At 38.8% G+C, this 27,661-nt stretch overlaps 1 protein-coding gene across 5 annotated transcripts; it reads left to right on the plus strand.

Annotated features, from left to right (window-relative positions):
* The first annotated feature begins 3,367 nt into the window (after positions 1 to 3,367).
* LOC135115005 (INO80 complex subunit C-like) lies at positions 3,368 to 20,786 on the plus strand. 5 transcript variants are annotated; one of them, XM_064031414.1, is made up of 6 exons: positions 3,458 to 3,506; positions 3,691 to 3,781; positions 5,694 to 5,851; positions 8,454 to 8,553; positions 11,799 to 11,866; positions 20,452 to 20,786. In XM_064031414.1, the coding sequence occupies exons 3-6, from the start codon at positions 5,777 to 5,779 to the stop codon at positions 20,581 to 20,583; spliced, it is 375 nt and encodes a 124-aa protein (XP_063887484.1). In that variant the 5' UTR covers positions 3,458 to 3,506; positions 3,691 to 3,781; positions 5,694 to 5,776; the 3' UTR covers positions 20,584 to 20,786. The 5 variants fall into 5 exon arrangements, with proteins under 5 accessions (XP_063887486.1, XP_063887483.1, XP_063887485.1 ...); XM_064031416.1 differs by lacking the exon at positions 3,691 to 3,781 and having other exon boundaries at positions 3,368 to 3,506; XM_064031413.1 differs by having other exon boundaries at positions 3,421 to 3,781.
* Positions 20,787 to 27,661: the final 6,875 nt, after the last annotated feature.

Genomic DNA, 27,661 nt, shown 5'->3' on the forward strand with positions numbered 1-27,661 from the left:
ACACAGCTTGCTCTCGTGCTATACATGATAGAGAGGTGGCTCACAAAAGGTACTTGAGCCTTCCATCACCAGAATCTCATGCGCTTTATATTTCTGCCCAGAACCGTGCCAAGTCTATTTTCCAACTAGCAAGAACTCCTTCATTAATAGAAAGTGTCAAAATCTTTCAAGATCTAACTCCCCTCGTGACTTCTGGCATCTAGCCAAAAAACATCACCAATAACTTTGCTTCTTCTTCTTTCCCTTCCTTTATTTCAACCAGATGGCAACACTGCTACCACATCTATCTCTAAACCTGAACTCTTCACTCAGATCTTTGCTAAAAACTCTACTTTAGACGATTCAGGGCTTGTTCCTCCCTCTTCTCCACCCTCTGACTACTTCATGCTACCTATTGAAATTCTTTCCAATGATGTTTTCCATGTCCTCGCTGGCCTAAACCCTCGGAAGGCTTATGAACCTGATGGGGTCCCTCCTATTGTTCTCCGAAACTGCGCCTCCGTGCCTAGTCAAACTTTTTCAACTCTGTCTGTCAACAACTACCTTTTCTTCTTGCTGGAAGTTTGCCTACATTCAGTCTGTTCCTAAAAAGGGTGACCGTTCTAATCCCTTAAACTACCGTCCTATTGCTTTAATTTCCTGCCTATCTAAGGTTTTCTTAATCTATCCTCAACAGGAAAATTCTTAAACATCTATCACTTCACAACCTTCTATCTGATCGCCAGTTCTGTCAAGGCCGCTCTACTGGTGATCTGGCTTTCCATACTGAGTCTTGGTCATCCTCTTTTAGAGATTTTGGTGAAACTTTTGCTGTTGCCTTAGACATATCAAAAGCTTTTGATAGAGTCTGGCACAAAGCTTTGATTTCAAAACTACTTTCCTACGGCTTCCATCCTTCTCTCTGTAACTTCATCTCAACTTTTCTTTCTGGCCGTTATATTGTTACTGTGGTAGACGGTTGGTGTTCCTCAGGGTTTTGTCCTGTCACCCACTCTCTTCCAATTATTCATCAATGATCTTCTAAACCAAACCTTTTGTCCAATCTACTCCTACGCATATGATACCACCCTGCATTTTTCCACGTCATTTTATATACGTCCAACCCTTCAGGAAGTAAAGAGTTCACGCAGGGAAGTCACAGAACGCCTGACTTCTGATCTCTCTAAAATTTCTGATTGAGCAAATTTGGTATTGTTCAATGCCTCAAAAACTCAATTCCTCCATCTATCAACTCGACACAACCTTTCATACAACTATGACACTCAACTGTCCCCATCCTCTACACTGAACATCCTGTCTGTCCTTTTCTTATTATCTAAACTGGAAACTTCACATCTCATCTCTATCTAAAACAGCTTCTATGAAGTTAGGTGTTCTGAGGCTTCTCCTCAGTTTTTATCACCACCCCAGCTGCTAACTCTGTACAAGGGCCTTAATTCGTCCATGTATGAAGTATGCTTCACATGTCTGGAATGGGGGGGGGGGGGTTTCCACTTAAACCACTCTTTTAAATAGGGTGGAATCAAAAGCTTTTCGTCTCATCAACTCCTCTCCTCTAACTGATTGTCTTCAGCCTCTTTCTCATCGCAGCAGTGTTGCATCTCTTGCTATCTTCTACCGGTATTTTCATGCCAACTGCTCTTCTGATCTTGCTAACTGCATGCCTCCCCTCCTTCTGCGGCCTCACTGCACAAGACTTTCTTCTTTCTTTCACCCCTATTCTGTCCACCTCTTTAATCCATGAGTTAACCAGTATTCTCAGTCATTCATCCCTTTCTCTATATAGTAAACTCAGGAACTCCCTGCCTACTTCTGTATTTCCATCTTCCTATGACTTGAACTCCTTCAAGAGGGAGGTTTCAAGACATTTATCCTTCAATTTCTGACTACCGCTTCGGACCCTGTTCAGCGACCAGCATCTCAATGTTTTATATATATTTTTTTTTATCGGATTTTTGTTGCCCTTGGCCGGTGTCCCTCCTACATAAAAAGAAATAGATAGATAGATAGATAGATAGGTAGGTAGGTAGATAGATATATAGATAGATAGATTAGATAGATAGATAGATAATAAATGGAATAAATATAAAATGCGTCGATGTTGGCATGTGCCATTGTATATGAAATAAGTAAATAAATAAATAAATGAATAAATGAATAAGGGAAAAAATATAAAACGTACCGTTGTTGATGTGTTAAAGTATACTTAGGTACTATACGACATTTGCTATCAAAATGTTGATACCTCCTCAGAAATAGATTTTAAAGTAATGTGTGTGTGTGTGTGTTTCATTACCCAGTCCTTTAGGCTGTGATTAATTAACTACATTTATATTTATTTTTGTTTTTATTTTTATAGTTTATAAAAAAAATGTGTACGTGCAATTTCCTCCATGTAAACATTATTACTCTATCCTATGTTCAGGGGGAGATTGGCAGGCTCAGCCCTCTTCCTTTGTTATGGTTTTCATACTTGCAACAATAAACCTATCAACTAATCAATCAATCAGTAATAACAAAATAAACTATATCACACAACATTTATTTTTGTTACCCATATAAACCTTGTTTTCTTCGGGGATACATAGGGTTGAAAATGGAATGACTTTGAGGGTAGACATAAGTGTTATGAAAGTTTGTACATAGCTGGAGCTCTATGAACACAAAATAGAGGTAGAGTAGAACACGTGACCAGACATACTGAAAATTTCTTGAGAATTTCGAAGTCATGGCTCACCGTCACTTTCAGAGCTACGAACCATTTTGTATTTCACTGCATCCTGAAGAATTTACAAAGCAGTAAGTTGAAAAGAAACTGCAGTGTTTGATAGCTTTCAAGGCGGAAGTGAGGTCTTAGTGCAAGGAAGTAGCACCAAACTGCAATAGGTAAGATTAGCAGCCTGTTATTTGATGCCAGTCTGTACTGATCGAACGTACTAACAGTTTTTTAGTTCATTGTTGGCAAAGTAGGTGTCAGATTTCAGCATAATACCGAAAAAAAAAAAAAAACAAGACAACGACGACGACCTAAGAAGCGATACAAAACATAGTAGATCACATTAGTAAAAAGAATGAGAAAAAGAAGCACTAGTAAGATGTTAGCAAGGACTCTGTATACTAGTATACAGAGTTCTTTATTAGTTTTCATCATCGCATCAATAACATTTTCACAATTGCATCTTCACGATCGTTGGGAGAGAGCAAGGCGTTTCTGAGATGATTAATCAGAACTACATTCAAAGACTCTAGTTGAAGTTAGACGGATTTTTACAGGTGTTTTTACAGCTTTCGTAAAATATCAACAATAATCCTATAATATGAACAAGATAAACACTCTTGAAAAACCGTCTAAACATCTCTGTGGCCTTTCGGAAATAGTCGTGGTGAGAGAGCAAGGTGTCTGTGAGAGGTGTAAGCCAGAGTCACCAGCAGACGAATGAAGTGTTGTTGTGACGTCACTATCAGGCTTTCGTTTTGTTTACCACACACGGGCGTCTTGGCTTTAAGTAAGAAAAACTGGGCTCATGTAACTTCTTTGTTAAGACAGACCAAAACCACAACAGGATAACAAGAACAGGTTTACTGCGTATCTGTGCTGCTGCTTGAACATTTCCAAGCTAGGTCTTAGTAGCCCTTAGAACCCCCGAGTCCCACACACACACACACACACACACACAGCTTCCTCCACAGCCCAGGACGACTCACCAGCTGACCCATCTGCTGCCACTACCAGAGACAGAGGCGTCCCAGATCCCCATAAGCAAGAACAAGGCTTGAGGTGGTAAGATAAATAGTTGTCCATAATTCTCTCTCTCTCTCTCGGTAAGATAAATAGTTGTCCATAATTCTCTCTCTCTCTCTCTCTCTCTCTCTCTCTCTCTCTCTCTCTCTCTCCTTGCATACATCATGGAAAGTAAAGTTGGGGGCATTCACTACAGCCGTGTATGGCCTTGGCACTTATCTGCATGTCATTGGCCTTTGAGCTAGTGGTGAGTGATATCCATTGTCACGGGACACGGACAGCGGCGACACCTATAACTCAGTAAATCAAGTTACAATGGAGCTGCAGCAACCAAGAGTTGAGATCGGCTTCCATCCATATTGTTAATAGCCACACTCTTGTCACATTTAGAAGTAGGGTCATTTAGCATTACTTCCCTAATCCTTTATATATATATATATATATATATATATATATATATATATATATATATATATATATATATATATATATATATATACTGCATCCCACCACTTGTTGAGGATTGGAGTCCCAGGCTGCCTGGATCCCAGTCATGCCTTTTTGTGAAATTAGCAGGGAGACCTTTAACAAAACGATTCCTAATTTCAGGGTAAAACTTTTCTTGTACATTTTGATGTTTTAAATTATTTGATAACTTCCTTAGTAAAATTATATGAGTTGTTAATTATTTTGTTAAGGAAGAACATCTGGCTGCAAGTCACATATACTTCCTCAACAGGCATGTGCTGTCTCACATCAGCAGCTTAACAACCTCCTTATTAATCTACTGGAAAATGGTTAAGGCATTTCCAAATTTAACTTAATACTTTTTGTAACCTTTAACTAGTGAATTGTATTTTGTCTGAATACGAAAACAAATTATTATTGTGATTTGGTTAGGTTTTGAATCATGGTGGAAATATTATAAAGGAAACTGATTGACCAATCCTGTGATGCTGCAGCTTCAGCCAGGCAGCCAAGAGTGCTCCTTATAAATGTTGGTCTATCACTGCATGTGACTGAAATGTGCCATCATCTCTTACACTTAATGGTATTTTTTTTGTGTCCATGCTAGGAAGAAGCTCTCCTAATTAGGGATAATTATGACCAACTGTTAGATTTAGTTTAGAAGAATCTACTATTGCTGCATGCTAAAACTGAAGCACAGGAGTTGGTTTGGCATGAATGGCAAGAGCTAGTGCAGCTTTGGAGATGTCCAAGGAAGGAATTGGAGATTATAAGGTCCCCCACTGCCAAGAGAATTTTATATATATATATATATATATATATATATATATATATATATATATATATATATATATATATATATATATATATATATATATATATATATGTCACTGGAGGCAAAAAAAAAAAAAAAAAAAAAAAAAAGTGAGCTGACTGCATATCTAGATGTGGCATGGCAAACAGTGTAATGACAGGATGGCCACAGCCAACCAAAATCCACGCAGGACAGGGTGATCATCATGGCCTGTTTGGTGAGGTGTCAGATTGGCATTCATTATGTTAGTGCCCCAAGAGAGGTTAATTCTACAGTGAAAACCTCAGTGTTTCCATGGTGAAAGACAGGTGTGATGCCCTGCCTTGGACCATTGTGGTAACAATGAGAAGATTGTCTGAAGGCAGGGAACAGTGGCTGCGAGAAACTTTGCTGGGGTTCAAGAAATGCATGTCTGCCACTTTTACCAATCAAGCCGAGATGGATTGTGGTCAGCCTCAACTGTCCCACCACAACAAACAGCATCACAGTTGTATGCACATTTGAATTCCTGTGCCTATATTTCCATTTTTGTATCAGGTCCCCAGGCTTGTGCACTGGGAAAGAGGAAATGCAATAAATGTATGAAACTGCAATTTCTCTTTTGATATTTCTCTTTAATGTTTTTATTTGTACTTTTGTGTTTTATATTTTTGTATATTTTCTGTGCAGCTGTCTCACCCTGGCCAGGCACTGCTTCATACCTCTCACCACTGGCACAGCTGTTACCAGCCTCCTGACTCTCCTCACAAAATATGGTGACTACAGATGATACAGTGGAAGAAAAGGAGGAGAAGAAGCCTCCAGTGTTCAAAAATCCAGAATTTCAGGTAAGTTACTCATATGATAAGATTTAGAGACTGACTCACATTCATGTCTCACTCTTACCAGCCTTGTCAAGTCATATCAGTGATGTCATCTTACTCATGCTGTGTGTGTGTTTATTCCTCTCTTAAATCTTTTATTAGTGTTAGATTAAGAAAAAAAAAAGAGATGTGGATACCTTGATGGGGTTTGCTTATACTTCTAGATACACTTGAGTAGCTTGAGAGAATTCTGCTCTTAACTTACTCTGGTTGAATTTATAAATGCTTTGTTCTTTCATCAGGACTATTTTTCAAAGGTTACATATGGTTAGTCAGGTTCTCATGATGTTTTACCAACTGACAATGTAGGGTCCTTGTAAGACTATCTTAAAATTATGAAAATATTCTCAAAAACTGAATAAATTTCCTGAAGACTGTGTTTGAAGTAATAGTTTTGTGCAGTGGCAGTATTGTAACCTGTGAGGTTTATCTGGGAGGTTATTGCAAGTGCATGAAAAATTAATAATAAATGGAAAAAATGCTGGCAGTAGGCCTACTATTTTATGGAAAGATAATCTAGCCTACCCTGACGTTGAGATGTATTTTGCTAGTAAATCCTGTAGGATGGAACCAATTGGAGTGTGCTGCAATCATCAGCAGTGTGTTTTTAATTTAAAAAAAAAATGTTAATGCATAGTTCTCTCTTCTGTAGCATTTTCCAATATATATTTTCAAGGAGTATTTTTTCTAAAACTTGACATGGAGGAAAATGGATGAAGATGGTGAACAGAAGAACCTGATTGACCATGTGGCAGCAGTGGAGAGAGAGAAATGGCATGAGGAATGTTGAGGTACTGTGAGGTATCAGAGCACTGTGCTGTGGTGTTAAGATGAAAATGAGTGATATTTGGGGGTTTGGTGGGAATGGTGGTGGACAAAGTGAGTACATTAGTGACTAGTGAAAGGTCGCACAGGAAGGAATGTAAAGAGGAATATGAGAAGGTAGGTGAAAGACTTCGATAAGCTAGGGATTTTTTTGCTTTGATTGATTAAAAGAAAAAAAAGAAAAAAATGTGCCACAACATCATGGTCATATGGTGCTGAAGGGGAAGCACTTGGTCCATGGAGCTGACTGGCACTGAACCCTCCAGTGACAGGCAAGCCATCAAAGAAGGTGGCACTGCTGACCAATCTTCAAACCTGCCTCTGATACAATGTGACTCCCCAAGACAGGGAGATAAGTTAGGGAGGTAGTTTAGAAGAGATGAAGTGTAAAGGTGTTTAACTCTTTCCTAGTGGCAAGACAACTCTATGATTTGTTAAATAAAAAATTGTCTGTATGGATTTTGCCAACCCTCAGCCACTTGAGCATTCCAGACTGACATCTGTAAATGGACTCTGCCACAGATTTGGAGACACGATGTTTTAATATAGAGTCACCAGAATCTGAGATGCCAAATAACAAATTATGCAAGTAATTTTGTTCAGTAGAAAAGAAGCATCTTTAAATATATCCTGCTACAACTTAATTTAGTCACATGAGTGTAAATGTATTATATGGGTGTGCTGACAAGTAGTCCCTCTTTTGAAATATCTATATGTGGATCAGTGGGAAAGGGTCAATGTATACAAGGATAGTGACTACAGTAGCAACAGAAGTGGTATGCTGTAGAAGGCCTGAGGGTGGGAGTAAGGAAGGTGCATGGTGGATAGTCAAATTTTATGGAGCCGTAGAAGAAAAGAGGAAAGCATATGAGGGAAGGTTACAAAAAAAATGTGCAAGAGAAAATTAAAATGAGAAGAATAGAGTATAAATCTTAGGGTATGAAAATACAGGAACCCGTAATAAAAAGTACAAGGAGAGTAAATTAAGAGTTTGAGAGGAAGCTGTGTGAGAATCTCATTGATAATAAGTTGTGTTTAGGAAGGAAGTTTAGAGAGAGGGAGGGGTAGAAAAATGTGGGAATATGAAAATAATGAGAGAGGATGGAGTTCTGGTAGGTAGCAAGGTGTAAGATGGATAGATAATAGACAGCAAATAATAAAGAAGGAAGGATGACTGGCTGGTTAAATATCTATGCAAGGTCAATCACCTCTATGCTGCTGTTATGCTTTCCAGTTGTCTCCTTCACTGCAGTCATGGTGGTGTCCTTTGTCCTCTTGCCAGGGACATTTGTTTTTTATTTTTTATTTTTTTTTATTTATTTTTTTTTTTATTTAACTGGGACATTGGCCTAAGACAAAAAAAACAATGAGGTGACTCCCTAAAGAGAGGTAAAAAATAATTATCTTAAATTAGAGGATAAATGTTTTTAAACTTTCCTCTTGAAAGATTTTGAGTCATATGAAGGAGGAAATATGGAAACAGGCAGGGAGTTCCAAAGTTTACCAGAAAAAGGGATGAATGATTGAGAATGCTAGTTAACTCTTACATTAGACTGTCAATTTTTCCCTGGTATTGTAGCAAGTACAGGAAAAGCAGGAAAAGAACTTACAAACTGTCATATTTTCATATTTTTAAAATTTGACATACTGTATATAACTGTTAACATATTTTCAACTACATTTTATGTGTTATAACGTTTAGGAGAAATCAACATTTAAAGAATTATATATTTATTTGCAGCATACAGCATTTCGGAGCAGCAAGAAGAGGGGCTGGAGAAACCTGAAGCAGATCATCTCCCTGGAGAGAGCTTACACATGGCCGCCTGAGGCAGTGCACTGTGAGTCACCCTGCTGGGCAGGCATGGGGATGTTGATTGTTGACATTAATGTTTTGTTTTGGTGGTTACCTGTTTGAACCACTCTTTTTCATTAACAGTAGTGACAAAGGTATTCTATATGTATATAAGGTGCATAAAAAGACTATTTGTAGGACTTGATTTCTCAAAACTTAGCCAGACTTGATTTAATTGATAATCAAGAGCAAATCTAAATAAAATTATATAGGCCAGGTAACAGCATATTGCTGAGAGACCAGCCTGTATCACAAGAACATCAGAAAATAAGCAGAGTGCACAAGATTAGATGACTATCACAAGGGAAAGATGCTATCTCTTGACTCATTCTCATATATACTGGAGAAATTTTTCATTTTTATACCACTTTGATCTCATAATCCCTTTTTTATTTTACATGTTTTTTTTTCTGCCTGATCTAGTTGATTCTTTGTAGCTGTCCCTCAGCTGCAGTTCACTTTCAATCCCTTATAAATTTTTTCTTCACATCATTGTCATCTCACCCATCCTGACAGCTTTCAAAAGTATGAGCAATCTCCATAATTGGAGCAACCTGCATTTGATGTGACTAGTAAGAGAACTTACAAAGAGTAGAGTTATGGACAGTCATAGCATGAAGGATGATCTAAAAGAAACTTATCTAATACACAAATTCCTTATTTATGTGAACTTTCTGTGAGGATTGTTACCTGTACAGCTAACTTTGTTGTCAAGTTTAAGAAAATGCTTAAAATCTTAAAGGAAAATTTGTGCAAATAATTTATGGAAGATTTGGACATGTTGAAGGAGTGAAGCATGGAATGGCAGATGGAGTTTATTGTAAACAAGTGTCATGTGACTGTGTTCTGAGGAAACAATAAAATACTTGAGTGGGGCTACTTGCTAGGCAATGATATCTTAAAAGAAACAGAAAAAAAACAGTGATTTGGGAGTAATGATAGGTAAGAAACTAACACCAGAAGATCACATAAACAAGAAAAGTGAGAAAAATATATATACTCGTTTTGTTAGCAAAATATACAAATATGAAATTGACGTTCACATATTTAGGTGAAAATGGTAAGGAAAAGATAACATCCTTTATAAGACCCACCCTGGAATATGTGGCAGTGGTGTACAATTAACATTTATAGAAACATTTTACTAAATTGAAAAAAAAGTACAGAGCATCAAAAAGATAGGTATTAAGTCCCAAAGGTACTACAACAAAGAGCAGAAAAGCTACAACTACCTGATGTGGAGGAAAGATGAAAGAAAGATGGGATTATTGTGTATAAATGTGTAAGAAAAAAGAAAAAGTAGATATAGAAGATTTGTGGTGAGCAGGAAACTCAGTATCAAGAGGAAGCAAAAAACTGAACAACACAAGAGGAGATAATGATGTATAGAAATATTTTTTTCCAAATAGAACAACAGATCTGTTGAATGCACTACCAGAGGAAGTGGTGTGTGTGTGGTAACTTAAAAAAATGGGACATTAAAAGCTTACTCAGTCCTTTAAAAATACAAACAGGTAAATAATACAAGGTAATGCTGCTGTGTATGCTATGCAGATTTTCCATTATTGCAATTGTGTATGCTGCACAGTAATCTTCCATGGTGACTGGTGAACCATCCCACTCTGTGGCTAAGTCTGGGTGTGACCACCCCAGGCAAGACAGTTTGGTATTGCTACGGCTGATGTAATTTTGAATGATGCATCACTTGTTCAGTAGTTTTCAAGAATCTCATCTTGGACTTCATTATGTTATGGTGCTAGAATACTTCACATTTTTGCCTGAATTTCATGTGTTTGATGTGGTTTTAATTGATCTTATTAACTTATGATACTTTTGTTCATAATAATTTGCTTGGATCAGCTATGGTGTAATTAATGTCATTGCCTCATATTTACTCACAACCCATATGGCAGATTGAAATCTTTTCTTCCTTTAATTGATGTGTCACTGCCTTCATAAAGTATATACATCCACCTCCATTACTGACAACATTTTCATAGATATGGCATTGTCTGTATTCACAAAAATTCATCTGGTGTTAACAGTCATCTCAAAACACTGTGTCATCATACTTTGTAGGAACCACACTGTGCAAAGTATTGAGGATAATGCAGAATCACAGAGACCTGTGACAACAGTGAGCTGAGACACCCAGCAAACAAGCAGGTGCTGAGGCAAGGCAACAGGTGTTGGGGGATCCAGGAGTAAAGGCTGAGGAGAGGCAACCCAGGACAGGAGCAAGGGAAAAGGCTAGGCAACCTGCAGAAGAGCAGATTCCAAGGCAAGGGGTGCAGTCAGAAGCAAACGAGGCACCCAGTGAAGCAGAACATGTCTAGGCAAAAATACAATGGTCAGGAAATGTATGTTAGAGACAGTCATTGGTGGGAGTGAGTAAGACAGTTAGTGGGTGTCAAGACAAGACACTCAGCAAAGAGGAATGGATGAAGCACCCAGCAAAGAAGAGAGTGTCAGGGTGATATATTTAGTGAAGGAGTGGGGTGCTGAAGGAAGATATCCAGAAGCAGTGTGGGTGCCAAGGTATTATGACACTCCAGAATGAGGTGAAATATGTCTAGTACATTTCTGCTGAAAATCAGCATGGTATATTGCAACATACCTTTGAAATCCTGTTTAATTTATGTCCAGCTCATGTTGGGGTTTTCTCTTTGGCTTCATCCTCCGTATTGTTATTTTGTTCTCTGGTTTTATTTTGGAGTGGCTAACTGTCACTACACTACTAAGAATATTTTTGTGCAGTTAAGCTTTTCTTAAAAATTACTTTAAACTTATATTTGCAGGGACTTGTGATTGCTGTTGATGTGTCTCTTGGTGTTGACTGGCACAAAATAAGGGCTCAGCTTTAGGCAAATGTTGCTGGGTTTCTCAGAGTCACCATGACAGTATGGCAGTCTATATTGCCACTGTAGGAACAGTATTGAATTCCCTCTTGACTACATTTTTTTTTTGGGGGGGGGGAGATTTCCTGTTTTAGAGGTTTATGACCTGGAAAGAATACTTCAGATCCTTGTTATGTGCAGTGTTCAGATCTCTTGCTTGTGCCAGTTTGAGTTGAAAATGAATTTTCTGGTGCTGCATAATGTATGGTATTACAAATATGTATTTATAATGGAGTGATGATGGTGTGTTACAGCCAACTTACTAATCATGATCTTTCTTGCTCATGTGTAATACAAGATGACAATGATATCAATATTTCTTATCTCTTTTCAGACAGCAGTATTGATGCTCCACCCTCCTTCACACCAGCAAAGAAATATTCTGATGTTTCTGGCCTTCCAGTAAGTTTTGAAGTAGTTGATTATTAGCACCATTTTTAATAATCAGAATTGTCATGATATTTAGCAAGTTTGGCATTAATTAACAGGGCTCTGAAAGTTTCTTGGTGTGCAGACTAGTTTCACTAAGTACATGTATAGTAAACTCTTCATGATGTGAAATCAAGGATAAGTACAATATGTGATAGTGAAGATAAAAAAATACCTTGTTATATTCTAAATACTATATCATTTGTGTTTCTGCATGAAAGTTCCTTGAATATGATTTTATACTGTTTATTTATATATATATACTTAATTCATTATTTATTTAGTTTTTACTTAATTGTTAATCAGTATTTATAAGCCATTTTTTATAACATAACATAGGCCATTTGAGATCTTGTTAACAACTGTCTGCCTATGCACACACACACACACACACACACACACACACACATTGTAAGTAAACTCTTTGAAATAGTCATTAAAAACAGATGGATGCAATATCTTTAACAAGAAAATATAATAACAGAAAAACAGTTCAGTTTCAGGAAAGAGAAATCTTGCGTAACAAACTTACTGAGCTTTTATACAAGAGTAATAGATAAACTACAAGAGAGAGATGGTTGGGTTGATGCAGTCTATTTAGATCTGAAAAAAGCTTTTGATACAGTTCCACATAAAAGTCTCATATGGAAACTGGAACATCGAGGAAGGCTAAAAGGAAAAATACTTAAGTGGATGAAGGATTATCTCCAAGGTAGGGAAATGAGTACAGTAATCAGAGATAATAAATCAAGTTGGTGCGAAGTAACAAGCGGAGTACCACAAGGGTCTGTGTTGGCACCTATAATGTTTCAGGTCTATATAAATGATATGACGGTTTAAATAGCTACATTGACATGTTTGCAGATGATGCAAAGTTGATGAAAGTAATAAAGAACCAAGAGGATTGTGAGGAACTACAGAGGGATATTGATAGAATTTATGAATGGAGTAAACGATGGAAATTAGAATTTAATATAAAGAAGTGCCATGTAATGGAGATGGGAAGAAGTAAAAGGAGACCTTCATGGGAGTATAAGATGGGAGGAATCACAATACCAAAGAGCAAAGAAGAAAAAGACTTGGGAGTAATAATTCAAGACACGATATCACCAGAAAAATACATCAATGGAATATTTGGCTCTACATATAATTTGCCAGCAAATATCAGGGTGGCATTTAATTACCTAGACAAAGAAATGATGAAGAAAATTATAACACACGTGATACGCCCCAAACTGGAATACGCAGCAGTGGTATGGTCTCCACACAAGAAGAAAGATATAAGGAAATTGGAAAGGACACAAAGAACAGCTACGAAAATTATACCTGAATTGGAAGACCTAAGTTACGAGGAAAGACTGGAAGAAATTGGATTACCAACACTGCAAGAAAGAAGGGAAAAAGGAGACCTGATAACAATGTTCAAATTAATAAACAACATGGAGAAGAAAGACAGAGATGACCTAGTTGTAAAAGTGGAGGAAGGAGATAGACGTACAAGGGGACATATGAAGAAATTAAAGAAGAGTCATTGTTTGGGAGATATTAAAAAATACAGCTTTCCGCATCGAATGGTTGAAATATGGAATAACTGAAAAGAAGAAGTGGTTGCGGCAAAGAGTGTGCACATGTTTAAAGAGATTAGATAAATTCGAGTATGGAGACAGGACTAATTGAGCTTTGGCTCGGACCCTGTACTATACAACTAGGTAAATACACACACACACACACACACACACACATACAGCTTTTATTGGAGAGTCAAGGACGTGAAATTAAGAAAGTAGGGCACAACACCAAGACTGACCAAAGAGAGTTGAAAATAGCACATACTAATGTGAGTGGCCTGTTAATAGCTCTGTTACAATTGAATGATTATTTAAAAGTGAGTCAACCAGATGTCTTGGGGATTACTGAGACTAAACTATCTGGAGAGTTAGAATCAATTGACCTTGGAGAAAACAGATACAATGTATGGACAAGAAACAGAAATGTCAAGAAAGGAGGTGGTGTGTTATTATTGATAAAGAAAGAACTGCAAGTGGATACTGTAACTTATGGTGAGGGAGGAGCTGAGGTGTTGAAAGTATGAGTGAGGCAAAGTGGAGGCAGAAGGAGAGATTTTGCTGCACCTTATGTACCCCCTTATGTACCTTATGTACGAACTCATGGACGAAACATGATTATGAACAGGTGATTAACGATGCTATTGTATGCATGAAGAAACTGGTTATTAACAGTGAGAACATAATACTTATGGGGAATTTCAATTGCAAAGAGCTATCATGGGAAAATTCGTCAATTGAAGGGAATGAATTGTCACGGGGAAATAAATTACTACAATTGGTTATGGACAACATTCTTACGCAGTGGGTGAAAGACTCTACAAGACTTGAGGGGAATGAAGAGCCTGCTAGACTGGATCTGGTATTTACCAAGGAGCCTGAAATTGTAGAGGATATCACATACCAAAGCCCATTATGAAAAAGTGATCACGTGTTAATTGAGTTCTACTCCCAGTAGAAGGCATAGAGGAAGAAGACCAGAAAGAAGGGACACCAAACTTCAGTAAAATAAATTTTGTGGAGCCAAGAAAATATTTTGAAAGAGCTGATAGGACAGATTACCACAATACCAGAGAAATAGAAGATAAATGGAGATTGCAACTAGGGATATATGAGGAGGGTATAAGAAAATATGTGCCAATAAAACGGGCAAGAAAACAGGCATGACAAGTGTGGTTCAACAGAAGATGTGATCAAGCAAAATCTGAAAGAGGTAAGGCATGGAATAGATGGAGGAAAAGTAGAAGACACAACCATTGGATAATTTATAGAGATAAAAGGAATGCATATGGCAACGTTTGTTAAAAAGGAAATAAATTATGAGAAAGACATTGTTGAAAAATGCTGAAAAAAAGAAAGGAATAAGTAAACTGAAGAGAGATGGTGTGATTCAGGAAGATGTGGAACAGATAGCCAAAATAATGAACAATTGTTTCCAGTCAGTCTTCACAAGTGAAAGTGAATTTGTGGAACAAAGGGCAGACACAGAAGGGATCAGGATCCACAATATGGAAGTGTCTGTGGAAGAGGTAAAAAAGATAATAGAAAAACTGGACAAAAAAAGTTATGGGGCCAGATGGAGTGTCAAACTCGATACTAAAAGAATGCAGCAGACAAAATCCATGCTGTTCTTATGAGCTCCTTTGAAAAGGGTGTAGTTCCCATTGACTTGAAAAAAGTAGACATTGTGCCAATATTTAAAGGTGGAAATGATAAAGATCCATTAAATTACAGACCAGTGTCCCTAAAAAGTGTGGTTGCTAAGGTAGGTGAAAAGATTATAAAAGAAAGGTGAATGAAGTATCTAAAAGATAACAACATATTGATAGGCAAACAATTTGGCTTTAGAGAAGGAAGATCCTATACTATAAACTTTATAAGTTTCTACTTGAGAGTTATAGACATTGTACAAAAAAGAGATAGATGGGTAGACTGCATTTATTTAGACCTAAAAATGGCATTTGACAAAGTGCCACACAAAAGATTAATGTGAAAACTAGTAGAAATAGGAGGGCTGAAAAGGGATATGCTGAGATGTTTCAGAGACTTTTTAAATAACAGACAAATGAGAACAACAGTAAAAGGAAAAAAATCCTCTTGAAAATAAGTTACTAGCGGTGTGTCACAGGGATCTGTGTTAGCTCCAATCATGTTTGCAATATATGTAAATGATATGGTGGAAGGAATAAAAAGCTATATGAGTTTGTTTGCTGATGATGCAAAACTTAAGAAAATAGAGAAAGATGATGACTGCATGGCCCTACAGCAAGATCTGAAAAGGATTGGTCCTGTAAAAGGGAAATGGAATTTAACATGCAATGAAATAAGAAATGCAGTGTCATAGAATTTGGGAAAAGCATGAAGAGACTAAGAGGTATATACACAATGGGAAGTGAGTGTTTCATGAAAAAGATCTTGGGGTAATCATGGTGGATAGCCTATCACCAGAAAAACAGATAAATAAAATCACAGCCGAAACTTATAACCTGTTAAGAAACATCAAGGCAGCTCTCAGTTATATAGATGGAAAAATGACTAAGAAACTGATTACAATTCTAATAAGGCCAAGATTGGAGTATGCAGCACTGGTATTGTCTTCAAACTTGAAAAAAAAAAACACATAAGAAAATTAGAAAGAATTCAAAGAGCAGCCTCAAAACTTCCTTCCAATGTAAGGGAACTATCATACAAAGAGAGACTAAAGGAATTAAAATTGACAACTTTGGAACAGAGGAGGGAAAGAGGAGATTTAATAACAGTGTATAAAGCTACAAAAGGATTAGAAAAAAATGACAAGGAAGACTTGATGATTCGGGATATATGTGTCACTAGAGGATGTGGAAAGAAACTGAAAAAGAGCTACAGCAGGAGGGATGTAAAGAAGTTCAACTTCCCACAACAGTGTGTTGATGTGTGGAATGCATTGGATTCAAAAGTCATCATCACTAAAACCCTACATAAATTCAAGGAAGGAATAGGCATTTGTAGATATGGAGACAGGACAACATGAGCATAGCTCTCTTCCTGTATGTTACAACTAAGTAATTACACACACACATACACACACATGCAGAGGTTAGTCCTGCTAGCCTTCTGCTCCTGTAGGAATGAGATCATAACTCCTCTGCTTGTATGCTGTGCCTTTTCTCTGCTAAATGAGTAGGCGGGTAGAGAAGACTAGCCCAAACTGTCTCGGTTTGGCTAGAGATGCAAGGCAAGAATCTGTCATTTGTGAGCCGGGTGAAATGATCACTGTACCATTATTCTGCAGGAAGAGAATATGATCATTTAAGGAAAATGTTGACTGATGGTATAAAAAATGCCACTATATTCACATCTCCACAGTGCATAATTGAATATTTGTACCACATTCTTCGAACGTTATTTATATGTCAGGCTGAGATTTTTTCCTTGAGGGCAATACCCAGGATGAGACAAGACAGCACTTGTAGGAATGAACACACAGGAGGTTCCCAGTCCTTTGCTCCATCTATTGCAGAAACTTAATATGACTCACAGGGAATGCAGAAACAGTATTCTTTGAACCCAGTTGTGGAGTGTGCAGCTTGGCCACTCCCTTATCACTAACACACAAGCAGGAATATTTATCTCCTCTTCATGGATTAAATTTTCTTTTCTATTGTTATGCCATATTGTTATTGTGATGCTTGTTTATTGATTAATTGATTAGTCCTTGTCAGTCATATGAATTTTGAGATACTGGCATGTTTGACTCCTTACCTAACTCAGGCTGTGTAGGATAAACCATTAAGCTATAGTCTTTCCTTTAGTTATTTCTTGTAGTTTGATTCTTTTGTTCATGCTTATGACATCCACTCATCAGCTGCCAACACACCATCACCACTTACACACTGACTGCCTTACTAGAGGAGTTTGTTTGTAACATTCTTCCATACAGTATATCTGTCTCGAGTTTCCCTATACTTAATCTGCAGGCAGCACATATCAACATTTGGTGAACTTAAGGCTTCAAATACTCTTCACTTCTAACTTCTAAGACTGCCAAGACTATCTATTCAGAGAGATAATTTTGAGTTCATAGGGTGGGCTTGCTTTTATTTTGTTGGTTGTGGGTGTAGTACATTGGTCCACAAGATACATTGGTCCACAAGAGTGTCTCTTTCCATGAGGGACTCACAAGGCTAAGAGTGTGAATGATGTGCATATGAGTGTGTGGTGCTTTGTCTGGGCCATCCTGAGTGGGATTGCTGGCCTGGTGTATAGATGGATAGATTCATCATAATATGAGGACAAGGGGCAGGAGATAGATCTCATCACACCACAGTTCCAAAATAGAAAGGATCCATACCTACAGACTCTGCCACAGTAGTTTTGCCATTAGAAAACACATGAACATAGTAACACTGTCATGTGGTGATGCCCTTGATTTAAAACCAGGTACATGTAGTAGATTATCTTATATTCCAACAAAATCTTTATTCACATATAAAATACCTGATTATAGTAAACAGTTTAGGCAGGGAAGCCACAGAATGCCTGACTTCTAATCTCTAAAATTTCTGATTGGGCAAAATTTCTGATTGGGCAGAGCAAACTTAGTAATGTTACAAGTCCCAGAAAAAAACATGTCATTTATGACAACTGAAAGAATATTCAGATTCTTTGGGCTGAAAGACTGAGCTGGTGGTGACATCTGGCAACTCTAAAAACTCCCCATTAGTTAGGTTAGGTTAAGAAAAAAATCCATGAATATGCAGAGCTGTGAATGCTTAACTGCAAATAGGCAGGAGAACACTGTACCAGTGATGTGCAGTCTTGTCTTGGGAAATAATTAGAGATAAGTTGTGCAAGGTGCCTGCCACACACCATACATTGTTTCATTAGATTTCTACATATCCAGCTGTGTCATCAGAAGCAGATCTATTGTGTGCAGTGCCTCATTGAGCAGAATGACCACACAGCAAGGCAGCAGTATGCTCTGCTCCAAAGACACACCCTGTGCATGTCCTTAATATAATGATGTGCACAGGGTGTCTCCACACAGACCATCAAGTGACTCACCACAGCTTTCCCAGCTGTTGCCTTGATGTCCTTCACACCACTTCGTCCTTTTCTACTCTGCTTTCTTTGATGATACCACTTTTGCACCCTTGGCCCTGATGTCACCCTCACCAGTTCCTGCTCCTTTTCTCATACCAGTTCATCCTTTCCTCTTGTACTTTCTTTGATAATCCCACTCTTGTTCTTTTTCCCATGACCTCTCTATGTTCTTTTCCTCTAATATATTTTTTCAATAATCCTACTCTTATACTCTTGTCCCTGACCTCTATATCTTCACCTTTTTCACTGTAAACTAGTATGTAATCTAAACTGAAAACTTCTCTTCTTACCTTTAGTTAAAACAGCTTCTATGAAGTTAGGCATTCTGAGTTGTCTCAGCTAGTTTTCTCAACCCCCCAGCTGCTAATTCTATATAGGGACTTATCTGTCAATGTATGGAGTATGCGTCACATGTATGGGGGGAGTTCCACTCATATTGCTATTTTAGACAGGGTGTAATCAATAGCTTTTCATCTTATTAACTCCTCTCCTCTAGCTGACTGTCTTCAGCCTCTTCCTTATTGCCACAATGTTGCATCTCTTGCTATATTCTGCTATTTTCATGCTAACTGGTCTTCTAATCTTGCTAACTGCATGTTTCCCCTCCTCCTGTGGTCTTGCTACATAAGAGTTTTTTCTTTCATTCCTGTTCTGTCCACTTCTCTAATGCAAGAGTTAACCCATTATTCTCATTCTTTCATTCCTTTCTTTGATAAACTTGGAAACTCTCTGCCTTCTGTGTTTCCTTCTTCCTATGACTTGAACTCTTTTAAGAGGAAGGTTTCAAAACCCTTTTTTTTTTCCATTCTGTCTGTCATCTCTATGGAAACTAGCCTTTTTATTTTTTTTTCAAAAGTTTTGTTCCCCTTGGCCTGTGGCCATCTTACACATAAAAAAAAAAAATACTTACATGTTATGTGGCAAGTGTTGGTTTGCAGAGATAGAGAGGTACGAGTGAAAGCACACATTTTTACTGAGGGCAAGTGTGCTTGTGGCCAGTCATATACATCATATTTACTTGTCAGATGTCAGATATTTATGTAACTTTGCAAGGATTGTCCCCCAATAGATCCAACTTAGTGAGGGCTTACTGTATAGACAAAAGCAATTTATCTTAAAACTAAAGAAGAGTTTTGATGTGAATGCAAATATGTATGTGGATCTATTGGTGAATGAAAGTTAGTCTTATCATGTTTATATGCTAAAATCTCAGAATCTGAAGTCACAATATCATAATCCTTGACAAGTCATGTAGAACTGTTCCTACATTATCCAACTTTGTGGCAACTTCATATGTTGCTTTTTCCATCAACAATGGAGAGATGTGGCAGTCTGTCACACATCACCAAACCCCTCTGACACAGCTAGGACTTCAGGTTTTGCCACTTGGTGCTCCACGAGAGCTTGTTTTTTGATATGTGGCCAAACCACCCCTCAGTAATGGGGGAAAGATTTTATGGCATTCTATTGTATTCCTAATATTGCCCATATAAAGTAATGGAATATGCTCTGTCATAGGACACGAGTCTAACTGAATCACAGGAGAGAGAGAGTGGGTGATGGGACTGTAGTAGGTAATGTTGTTCCTGAAGTCTTGAATGAATTGTTCATAAATGATGTTCCAGATCTCCCAAATGCCTGTTGTGTACTTTACTTAGTTTCTGTCATTCATTGTGATCATTAATTTGTATTATGCTTGCTTTAATTTGGTTGCTTATATTGTTATTACTTGAATTCTGAGTTATCAGTTTTGAAATATATTATCTGAATCATTCAAGAAATTCTACACTTTCTCTCAGTGTGTATTTGAATCAGACTCAAGCAAAAGGTTTATATTTGTAACTTCATAATTTCAGTTTGTTTTGAGTGTAAGAGATTAAGTCATATCTCTAATTCAGCATTTTGTTGCAGGCAAACTACACAGATCCTTTAACGAAGCTTAGATTTGCGGATTCATCTGAATTTTATCGAGTCCGGGATCTGCCAATGGACATTGTTAATGGACTGCTGGAGCTACGCAAGGCAAATAGTATAGTTGGCTGACAGCTGTTGTGCTTACAATATTTGGTTCACAGATGGCATGGTCTGTACTTTAAGCAGAGAAACTTCCTGAAATAAGAGACAGTGTTGAAAGAAATTCAACATCCAGGATAATTTGAAATTTTAATAAATATTACTTGGAATGAAGTCTGTACTGTACCTACATGTAGAAAGTATTCCCAATAAAATTGCTACTTCTCATAAGAGGCAATGTATTTATTTACTGAGCCAGTACCACTTTACAAGTGAATATCCAAGACAAGATGTCTGTATCAGGATTCAGAGAGAATTGAATTGCCTATCCTTCTATGTTTTTTTTTTTTTTTTTTTTTTTTTTTTAGTCACTTGGTATTGGGCCAGATGGTAATCAGGTCATACAGGCCTCAGGCCAGATGATCCTCAAGACAGATCGGCCTGAGTGCAAATAGGCCTCAGGACGTTTGGTGCTCGAAACATTTGGTTCCCAAGCCACTTGGTCCCAAAAATGTCTCTAGACTCAGATGTCTGGACTACAGGCTTGGTCAAGGCAGCATGTGGATCCACACACACCAGTATAACATTCGCCAACTCATCCACTACTTACTCAACCACATTCACCCATCCACTCAACCACTCAACCACCCCTCAGTCTACTACCCACCCATTCATCCAATCACTGACTCCCATCAGTCCATCCACTCATCTGCCCATCTTTTTTTTTTTTTTATGTAGGAAGGATACTGGCCAAGGGCAACAAAAATCCAATAAAAAAAAATGCCCACTGAAATGCCAGTCCCATAAAGGGGTCAAAGCAGTGGTCAAAAATTGATGAATAAGTGTCTTGAAACCTCCCTCTTGAAGGAATTCAAGTCATAGGAAGTGGAAATACAGAAGCAGGCAGGGAGTTCCAGAGTTTACCAGAGAAAGGGATGAATGATTGAGAGTACTGGTTAACTCTTGCTTTAGAGAGGTGGACAGAATAGGGGTGTGAGAAAGAAGAAAGTCTTGTGCAGCGAGGCCGCAGGAGGAGGGGAGGCATGCAGTTAGCAAGATCAGAAGAGCAGTTAGCATGAAAATAGCGGTAGAAGACAGCTAGAGATGCAACATTGCGGCGGTGAGAGAGAGGCTGAAGACAGTCAGTTAGAGGAGAGGAGTTGATGAGATGAAAAGCTTTTGATTCCACCCTGTTTAAAAGAGTGGTTTAAGTGGAAATGCTGCCCCACCCCCCATCCCAGACATGTGAAGCATACTTCATACATGAAGTATACTTCACATACTTCATGTATGTTGGGCTTCAGAGGAGCCCAACGGAGAAGAAAGGGTGACAGCATAAGCAGAAGGATTAGAGGTCAGGAAAAGGACAAGAATGTTGGGGGTATCTCCAAGACAGTCAGGAATACGAGTAGGGTGCTGCACCAATTGCTCTAGGTCGTGGAGGATAGCAAAGTTGTAGGCTAGTTCACCAGGATGATCAGTGAAGGGAGAGGAAAGCCAAAGCTGGTGGTGAACATTGAAGTCTCCAAGAATGGAGATATCTGCAAAAGGGAAGAGAGTCAGAATGTGCTCCACTTTGGAAGTTAATTAGTCAAAGAATTTCTTATAGTCAGAGGAGTTAGGTGAGAGGTATACAGCACAGATAAATTTAGTTTGAGAGTGACTCTGTAGTCGTAGCCAGATGGTGGAAAACTCGGAAGATTCAAGAGCGTGGGCACGAGAGCAGGTTAAGTCACTGCGCACATAAACGCAGCATCCAGCTTTGGATAAAAAATGAGGATAGAGAAAGTAGGAGGGAACAGAAAAGGGGCTACTGTCAGTTGCCTCAGACACCTGAGTTTCAGTGAGGAAAAGATGAGGTTTAGAAGAGGAGAGGTGGTGTTCTACAGATTGAAAATTAGATCTTAGACTGCGAATGTTACAGAAGTTAATGAAGAAAAAGTTGAGGGGGGTGTCAAGACACTTAGGGTCGTCGACAGAAAGGCAGTCCGACCTGGGGACATTTATGGTTCCCTCCCCAGATGGGGACTCCGAGGCTGGTGTAGGAGTCGCTGTTATAATTTTGAAATTTTTGAGTGAAGGGTGTGTGTGTTATCAGGTGCTTGTAATTTCGTGTGGAGGAAGAGAGTTGTCTTTAGAGGGCAGGCTGTGACTGTCCCCTTGTGTTGTGAGACACAAAGGGAAATGTTCAGTGAGGTCACAGCTGGGTTTAATGATAAGTTCACAGCACCCCCTGAACAATGCTTTAGACCTCACTGGGAGTAATTATCGTTTCGGCAGGTGTCTTCTGCCTCCTCCTAATATCTACTCATCCACTTAACATTATTATTTTGATGTGCTGAAGGAGCATCTCCATAATTTCTTTGTTGGAGCTTAATCTTAATTCAGTCTCATCGAGAACTATTGCAACAAAAGTGTATGATCTGAAAGACTTCAGTAAGAGGTACTGAAAGCAGCAGGGAAGGGATTTTGTCATAGTGTGTAACCTGTCTTTAAGGGGAACACAGTCTTACCATATATTTTATGGCTACAGGGAAGAATTCTGCTACCATGGTTGCTATGTGTTGTAAAAGGTGACTAAGGTGGATGGGGAATCCCTCCTCCTCTGTATCTTTTTCTTACAGGGTTTAATGTCTTATCTTGAAAACCTTTTTTCATGAGTATGTCAGCCTGGTTCATAGGTATGTGTTAATGTAAGGACCATACATAATTATTTTTCTGTTATTTTTTGTGTTGAGCCAGTAGCACCTGCAAGCTCTACCTTGAGGTTTGGGTAGCTGGTCTATAGGTTTAGTTCTTGGTGTTGCAATCAGGATTTTTAAGTGATACTTATAGACTTGTACCACTCTATGGTTCTCTCCCATCCACTCACTGCTGAAGACATGGTAAATGATGGCATGCGGATGACTTGCTGTCACAGAAAAATGGTTGGTTTCTAGAACAGCACAAACACTTTTTTCTTTCCCTTATAAATGCTAATGGTATTTAGGCAGGAAGAAGTTTCCCATATGCTGTAACTAATTTGCAAGGTTGATGATCTAATCTGAACTCATTACAATGAACAGGTAAACTATAACATTGAAGTACTTACTGAGCATGTAGAGTGTATTGATAGTGTTTGTCAGCTACTTCCTTCAACATGTCTTAGAAGGTGTGGTGCTCAAGTGCACCAGTTATTATGCCTCAGCCTTGAAAGCAGTGTTGGAGGATGCATTTTTTGAGACTGTCTCGGACCACTTTTGGATGAGTGTGTCTGGCTTCACTTCAGAACAATGTGTGAGCAAGTCTCGCAGCACTCTGAGGAGTGTACAAGTCTCACACACAATTATGTGCTTTACTGTTCCTCAGCAAGTTGTCAGAGCAGTCATGTTCTTGAGTATTACAGCCTTGCATACTGAATAATAAAAGACAATTCAGAGCACCAGGTGCATCTGCAGGACTAATTTTTATTTCATATATATATATATATATATATATATATATATATATATATATATATATATATATATATATATATATATATATATATATATATATATATATATATATATATATATATATATATATATATATATATATATATATATATATATATGAGAGAGAGAGAGAGAGAGAGAGAGTGAGAGGGAGAGAGAGAGTATTGTAAATTACACATATATGTGCAGTTTCATAAATACATGTTTCCTACATTAACTTCAGAATTCCATAAGAGGCAACTAGCTCCCTTCCTGGCCCCTCTGCTCACCCATTCATGACAAAATGCAGGCGATCACGGCATTAAGGGTGTAGCATTTAGTTAGTGAAAAAGATAAAGGAAGGAAGAGGCATTTATTTTTGATGTTATCTGAAACAGTACATATTGGTCTGTCCTATGATTTGAATTTATAATAATGGATCATTGCTCCAGGTCTCCAAATTTGCTGTAATATATATTAGAGCCACTTGCATTCTCTCTCTCTCTCTCTCTCTCTCTCTCTCTCTCTCTCTCTCTCTCTCCCAGTTTCATTTATCTGTATACACATCCCTTACTCGTGTTTACTCTTCTCTCCAGATGACCCGTCCCTTATTATAGGATCTCTTCTATTTTTTTTCCTTCCTCTATTCTTTCATACAATTCTTCTTAGAGTTGAGAGTGACTCTCCCCCTGACCGACTTCCCGCATCCCAAGGCCCAACACGCGGCCCGCTGGAGTTTAAAGTGGATAGTTCCTGTGACAAAGGTGGCCAGACTCCGCCCCCTCTTACCCTTCTCCCGCTCCTGCCTCCCTGGCCTTACACAGACGCCCTCCCAAGTCTCCCCTTCCCCGAGCCACAGCTCTTCAAACTCAACGCAAGTGAAAGACGTTTCTTAAGTCGCTTAAAAATGGTTGTCGTTTAAAGCAAAATCAGCAGCGAGTGTTGTGATATGTAACTAAGCTGTGCGAGGCTCGGCTGCCGTGACTACTGGGGAAACTTGAGAAGCTGCTTGTCTGGCGGAGAAGAAAAGAAGCAAGTTCAAGGAGCATCCCAGTGTTGCTGCTAATTTATTTACTGGCTCAGCATACAAGTCATGGAGGAGGTGACGAGAAAAGAAAACAACGCGAAATCTCCGAGGTAGCATTACGCGAGCCGCGGGGGATAGCTGCGGTGGCGGTAGCTACGCATCATCGGCGTAAGAATATGGAGGCCATTGGAGGGAGATGAAGGGAGGGAGAAGAGGGGGGAGGAGGTAACTTGGGTACTCTGGTGGGGAGATATTAAGTTTAGTAAAAGGCAAGGTAAGCTTGATGGTGATAATACAAGAGATTCTGGAAATTATTAACTACAGAGGAGATGAGTAAGTTTAAGTTGATGTAGGAAGTACGGGCAATCGTATCACTGGTGGTGGTGGTGGTGTTATGATGCAGGGGCGGCCAGGGAGGGCGCGGAGAGGTACGTGTGGACCGGAGGAGATCAATACAGGCTGATGAAAAATGGAAAGGAAAACAAAATTGAGTACTTTGCTGACGGCATGGAATTTGAACGACGCTGAGGAACGCGATGTATTCTTTGTGTGTGTCCACGTCTTGGCTGATTTGAATATTCAACATGGCTCTCGTTTTTATATTATTATTATTATTATTATTATCATTATTATTATTATTATTATTATTATTATTATTATTATTATTATTATTACTGTTGTTATTATTATTATCATTATTACTATCACCACTCCTACCACCACCACCACTACTACTACTACTTCTACTACCACTACTACTACATCACCTCAATGCTACCACCATAACAGCGCCACACAAACACAGCCGTAACTTCACCCTCAGTAGTTCCCTAGCGCAGGAGTGTCATGTGTCTTGTACTTAGTCCCCGCTCTGTTCACGGCTGGCAGGTGTGTGTGTTTGAATGTCTCACGCTGCGAGGCTGGAGGCGGAGGAAGGAGAGGGAGGGGAAGGAGAATCCACTACTGTAGCGTCGGATGCATATTTCCACCCTAGAGCTCCTGAGTACACGAAGGGGAGGATGAGAGCGGAGGCAGGGAAGGTGATGGGGAGGTGGAGGGTCTTATGTGAAAGTGCGTCAGAGTGCGCCGTCTGGCCATTTTTGTGCCCGTATTTTGAAACGCTTTTCTCTCACACCACGACTATTTTCAAATGCCACAGAGATGATTTGCCGGGCTCTCACAAGTCTTTCTCATGTTAATAATGTAAAAATAGTTATTCTGTCATTAAAACCGTAAAGAACACCATTAAAAATCCCTGTAACTTTAACAGGAATCCTTTGAAAGTAGTGGAGATACAGAGCAGAAATGTTTCAAAATATCCTTGGCAGTGATCGTGGCATGCGAAATATTTTTGTTCTCTAACCCACGCTGTATATTGGTGGACTTCGGTTTCCTTGTGTTAACCTTCGGGGTAAGCACCGTATTCATAAACTTTTCCTGGTCTTATCTCGGTTATCAAGGGAGTTCCTGGGGCTTTTTTTTTTTTTCCGTAAGTATTTTCATGATCCTGTCAATAATTTAGTAGGTACATATTCTTTACTATCAGTTAACTTCTCTCTCTCTGGCCTTTGGAAACACTCCTGGTGAGTGAACAGCGTTTGAGAATACGAGGCTAAGGACAGTTTACATTTTGCGTATCGTTCAGTTGATCACTTGTTTGCATGCAGACCACAAAATCCCCGCAGTGCACCGAGACCTTATAAGCAAAACTTGATTAATTTAAAACTCATTTCCCTGTATTTATGTGCTTCCATGTGCCTTATTTTGCCTCACTATTTACGTCACAACGAAGACAAGCATGGTAAATGAAGAGAGGAGGCGGAGGGAGGCAAGCAGTAAGGGTACGCGAGCAGGCGGGCCAGCAGCTGGAATGTTCAATATCCCGCGAGAGCAGGACGCATGGACTGTTCACTAACTTGTCCAAACTTCACATCACCCGTCTGACATGTTTGACTTGTTATTTTCCTCTCACAAATAAAAGCAAAATGGAAAGTTTCGGGAGTACGTGTTGTGTCGAGATATGGATGCTCTCTCTCTCTCTCTCTCTCTCTCTCTCTCTCTCTCTCTCTCTCTCTCTCTCTCTCTCTCTCTCTCTCTCTCTCTCTCTCTCTCCGTTCGTTAATTCATTAATTCGTACACAAACAATACTCTGATATTCAATAACTCAATCACTTTCCTTTAAATGGAGAGAACTCAAGCCCACGCTCGGGGAAACTATCGAAGTTGTGCAAATTAATGACCACAATATATTTCCCACAACAAATAGTAAATTTCAGTACTGAGTTCTTTGAAGCTTTCCCTCAATGGTTTGACTTAACCTGCCCTGCAGAGAGAGAGAGAGAGAGAGAGAGAGAGAGAGAGAGAGAGAGAGAGAGAGAGAGAGAGAGAGAGAGAGAGAGACTAAAATATCATATCCTACCTCATTCTGAAACCACGAGCACGACTGCGAAAAGAAAAACAAATTATTAATCTAACTTACCTCACTCACAAAATTCGAGCGTGAAATTAAGACAGGTGAGGTGAGCGTGAATATAACTGGAATATACAAGTACCTGTCGGTTTGAGGACCATATTCTGAAACACTTCTGCGCCCACCTCCACTACTTTCAAAAGGCCTTAGTTGAAG

Source organism: Scylla paramamosain, chromosome 28 (genome assembly GCF_035594125.1).
Source record: "Scylla paramamosain isolate STU-SP2022 chromosome 28, ASM3559412v1, whole genome shotgun sequence".
NCBI lineage: Eukaryota > Metazoa > Arthropoda > Malacostraca > Decapoda > Portunidae > Scylla > Scylla paramamosain.

Excerpts from the sequence above, each read along its gene's own strand:
- LOC135115005 (XM_064031416.1), top strand. The coding sequence starts at position 5,777 with ATGGTGACTACAGATGATACAGTGGAAGAAAAGGAGGAGAAGAAGCCT. Across the intron at positions 5,852-8,453 it reads TCAAAAATCCAGAATTTCAG|CATACAGCATTTCGGAGCAG; the intron begins GTAAGTTACTCA and ends ATTTATTTGCAG. Across the intron at positions 8,554-11,798 it reads GCCGCCTGAGGCAGTGCACT|ACAGCAGTATTGATGCTCCA; the intron begins GTGAGTCACCCT and ends ATCTCTTTTCAG.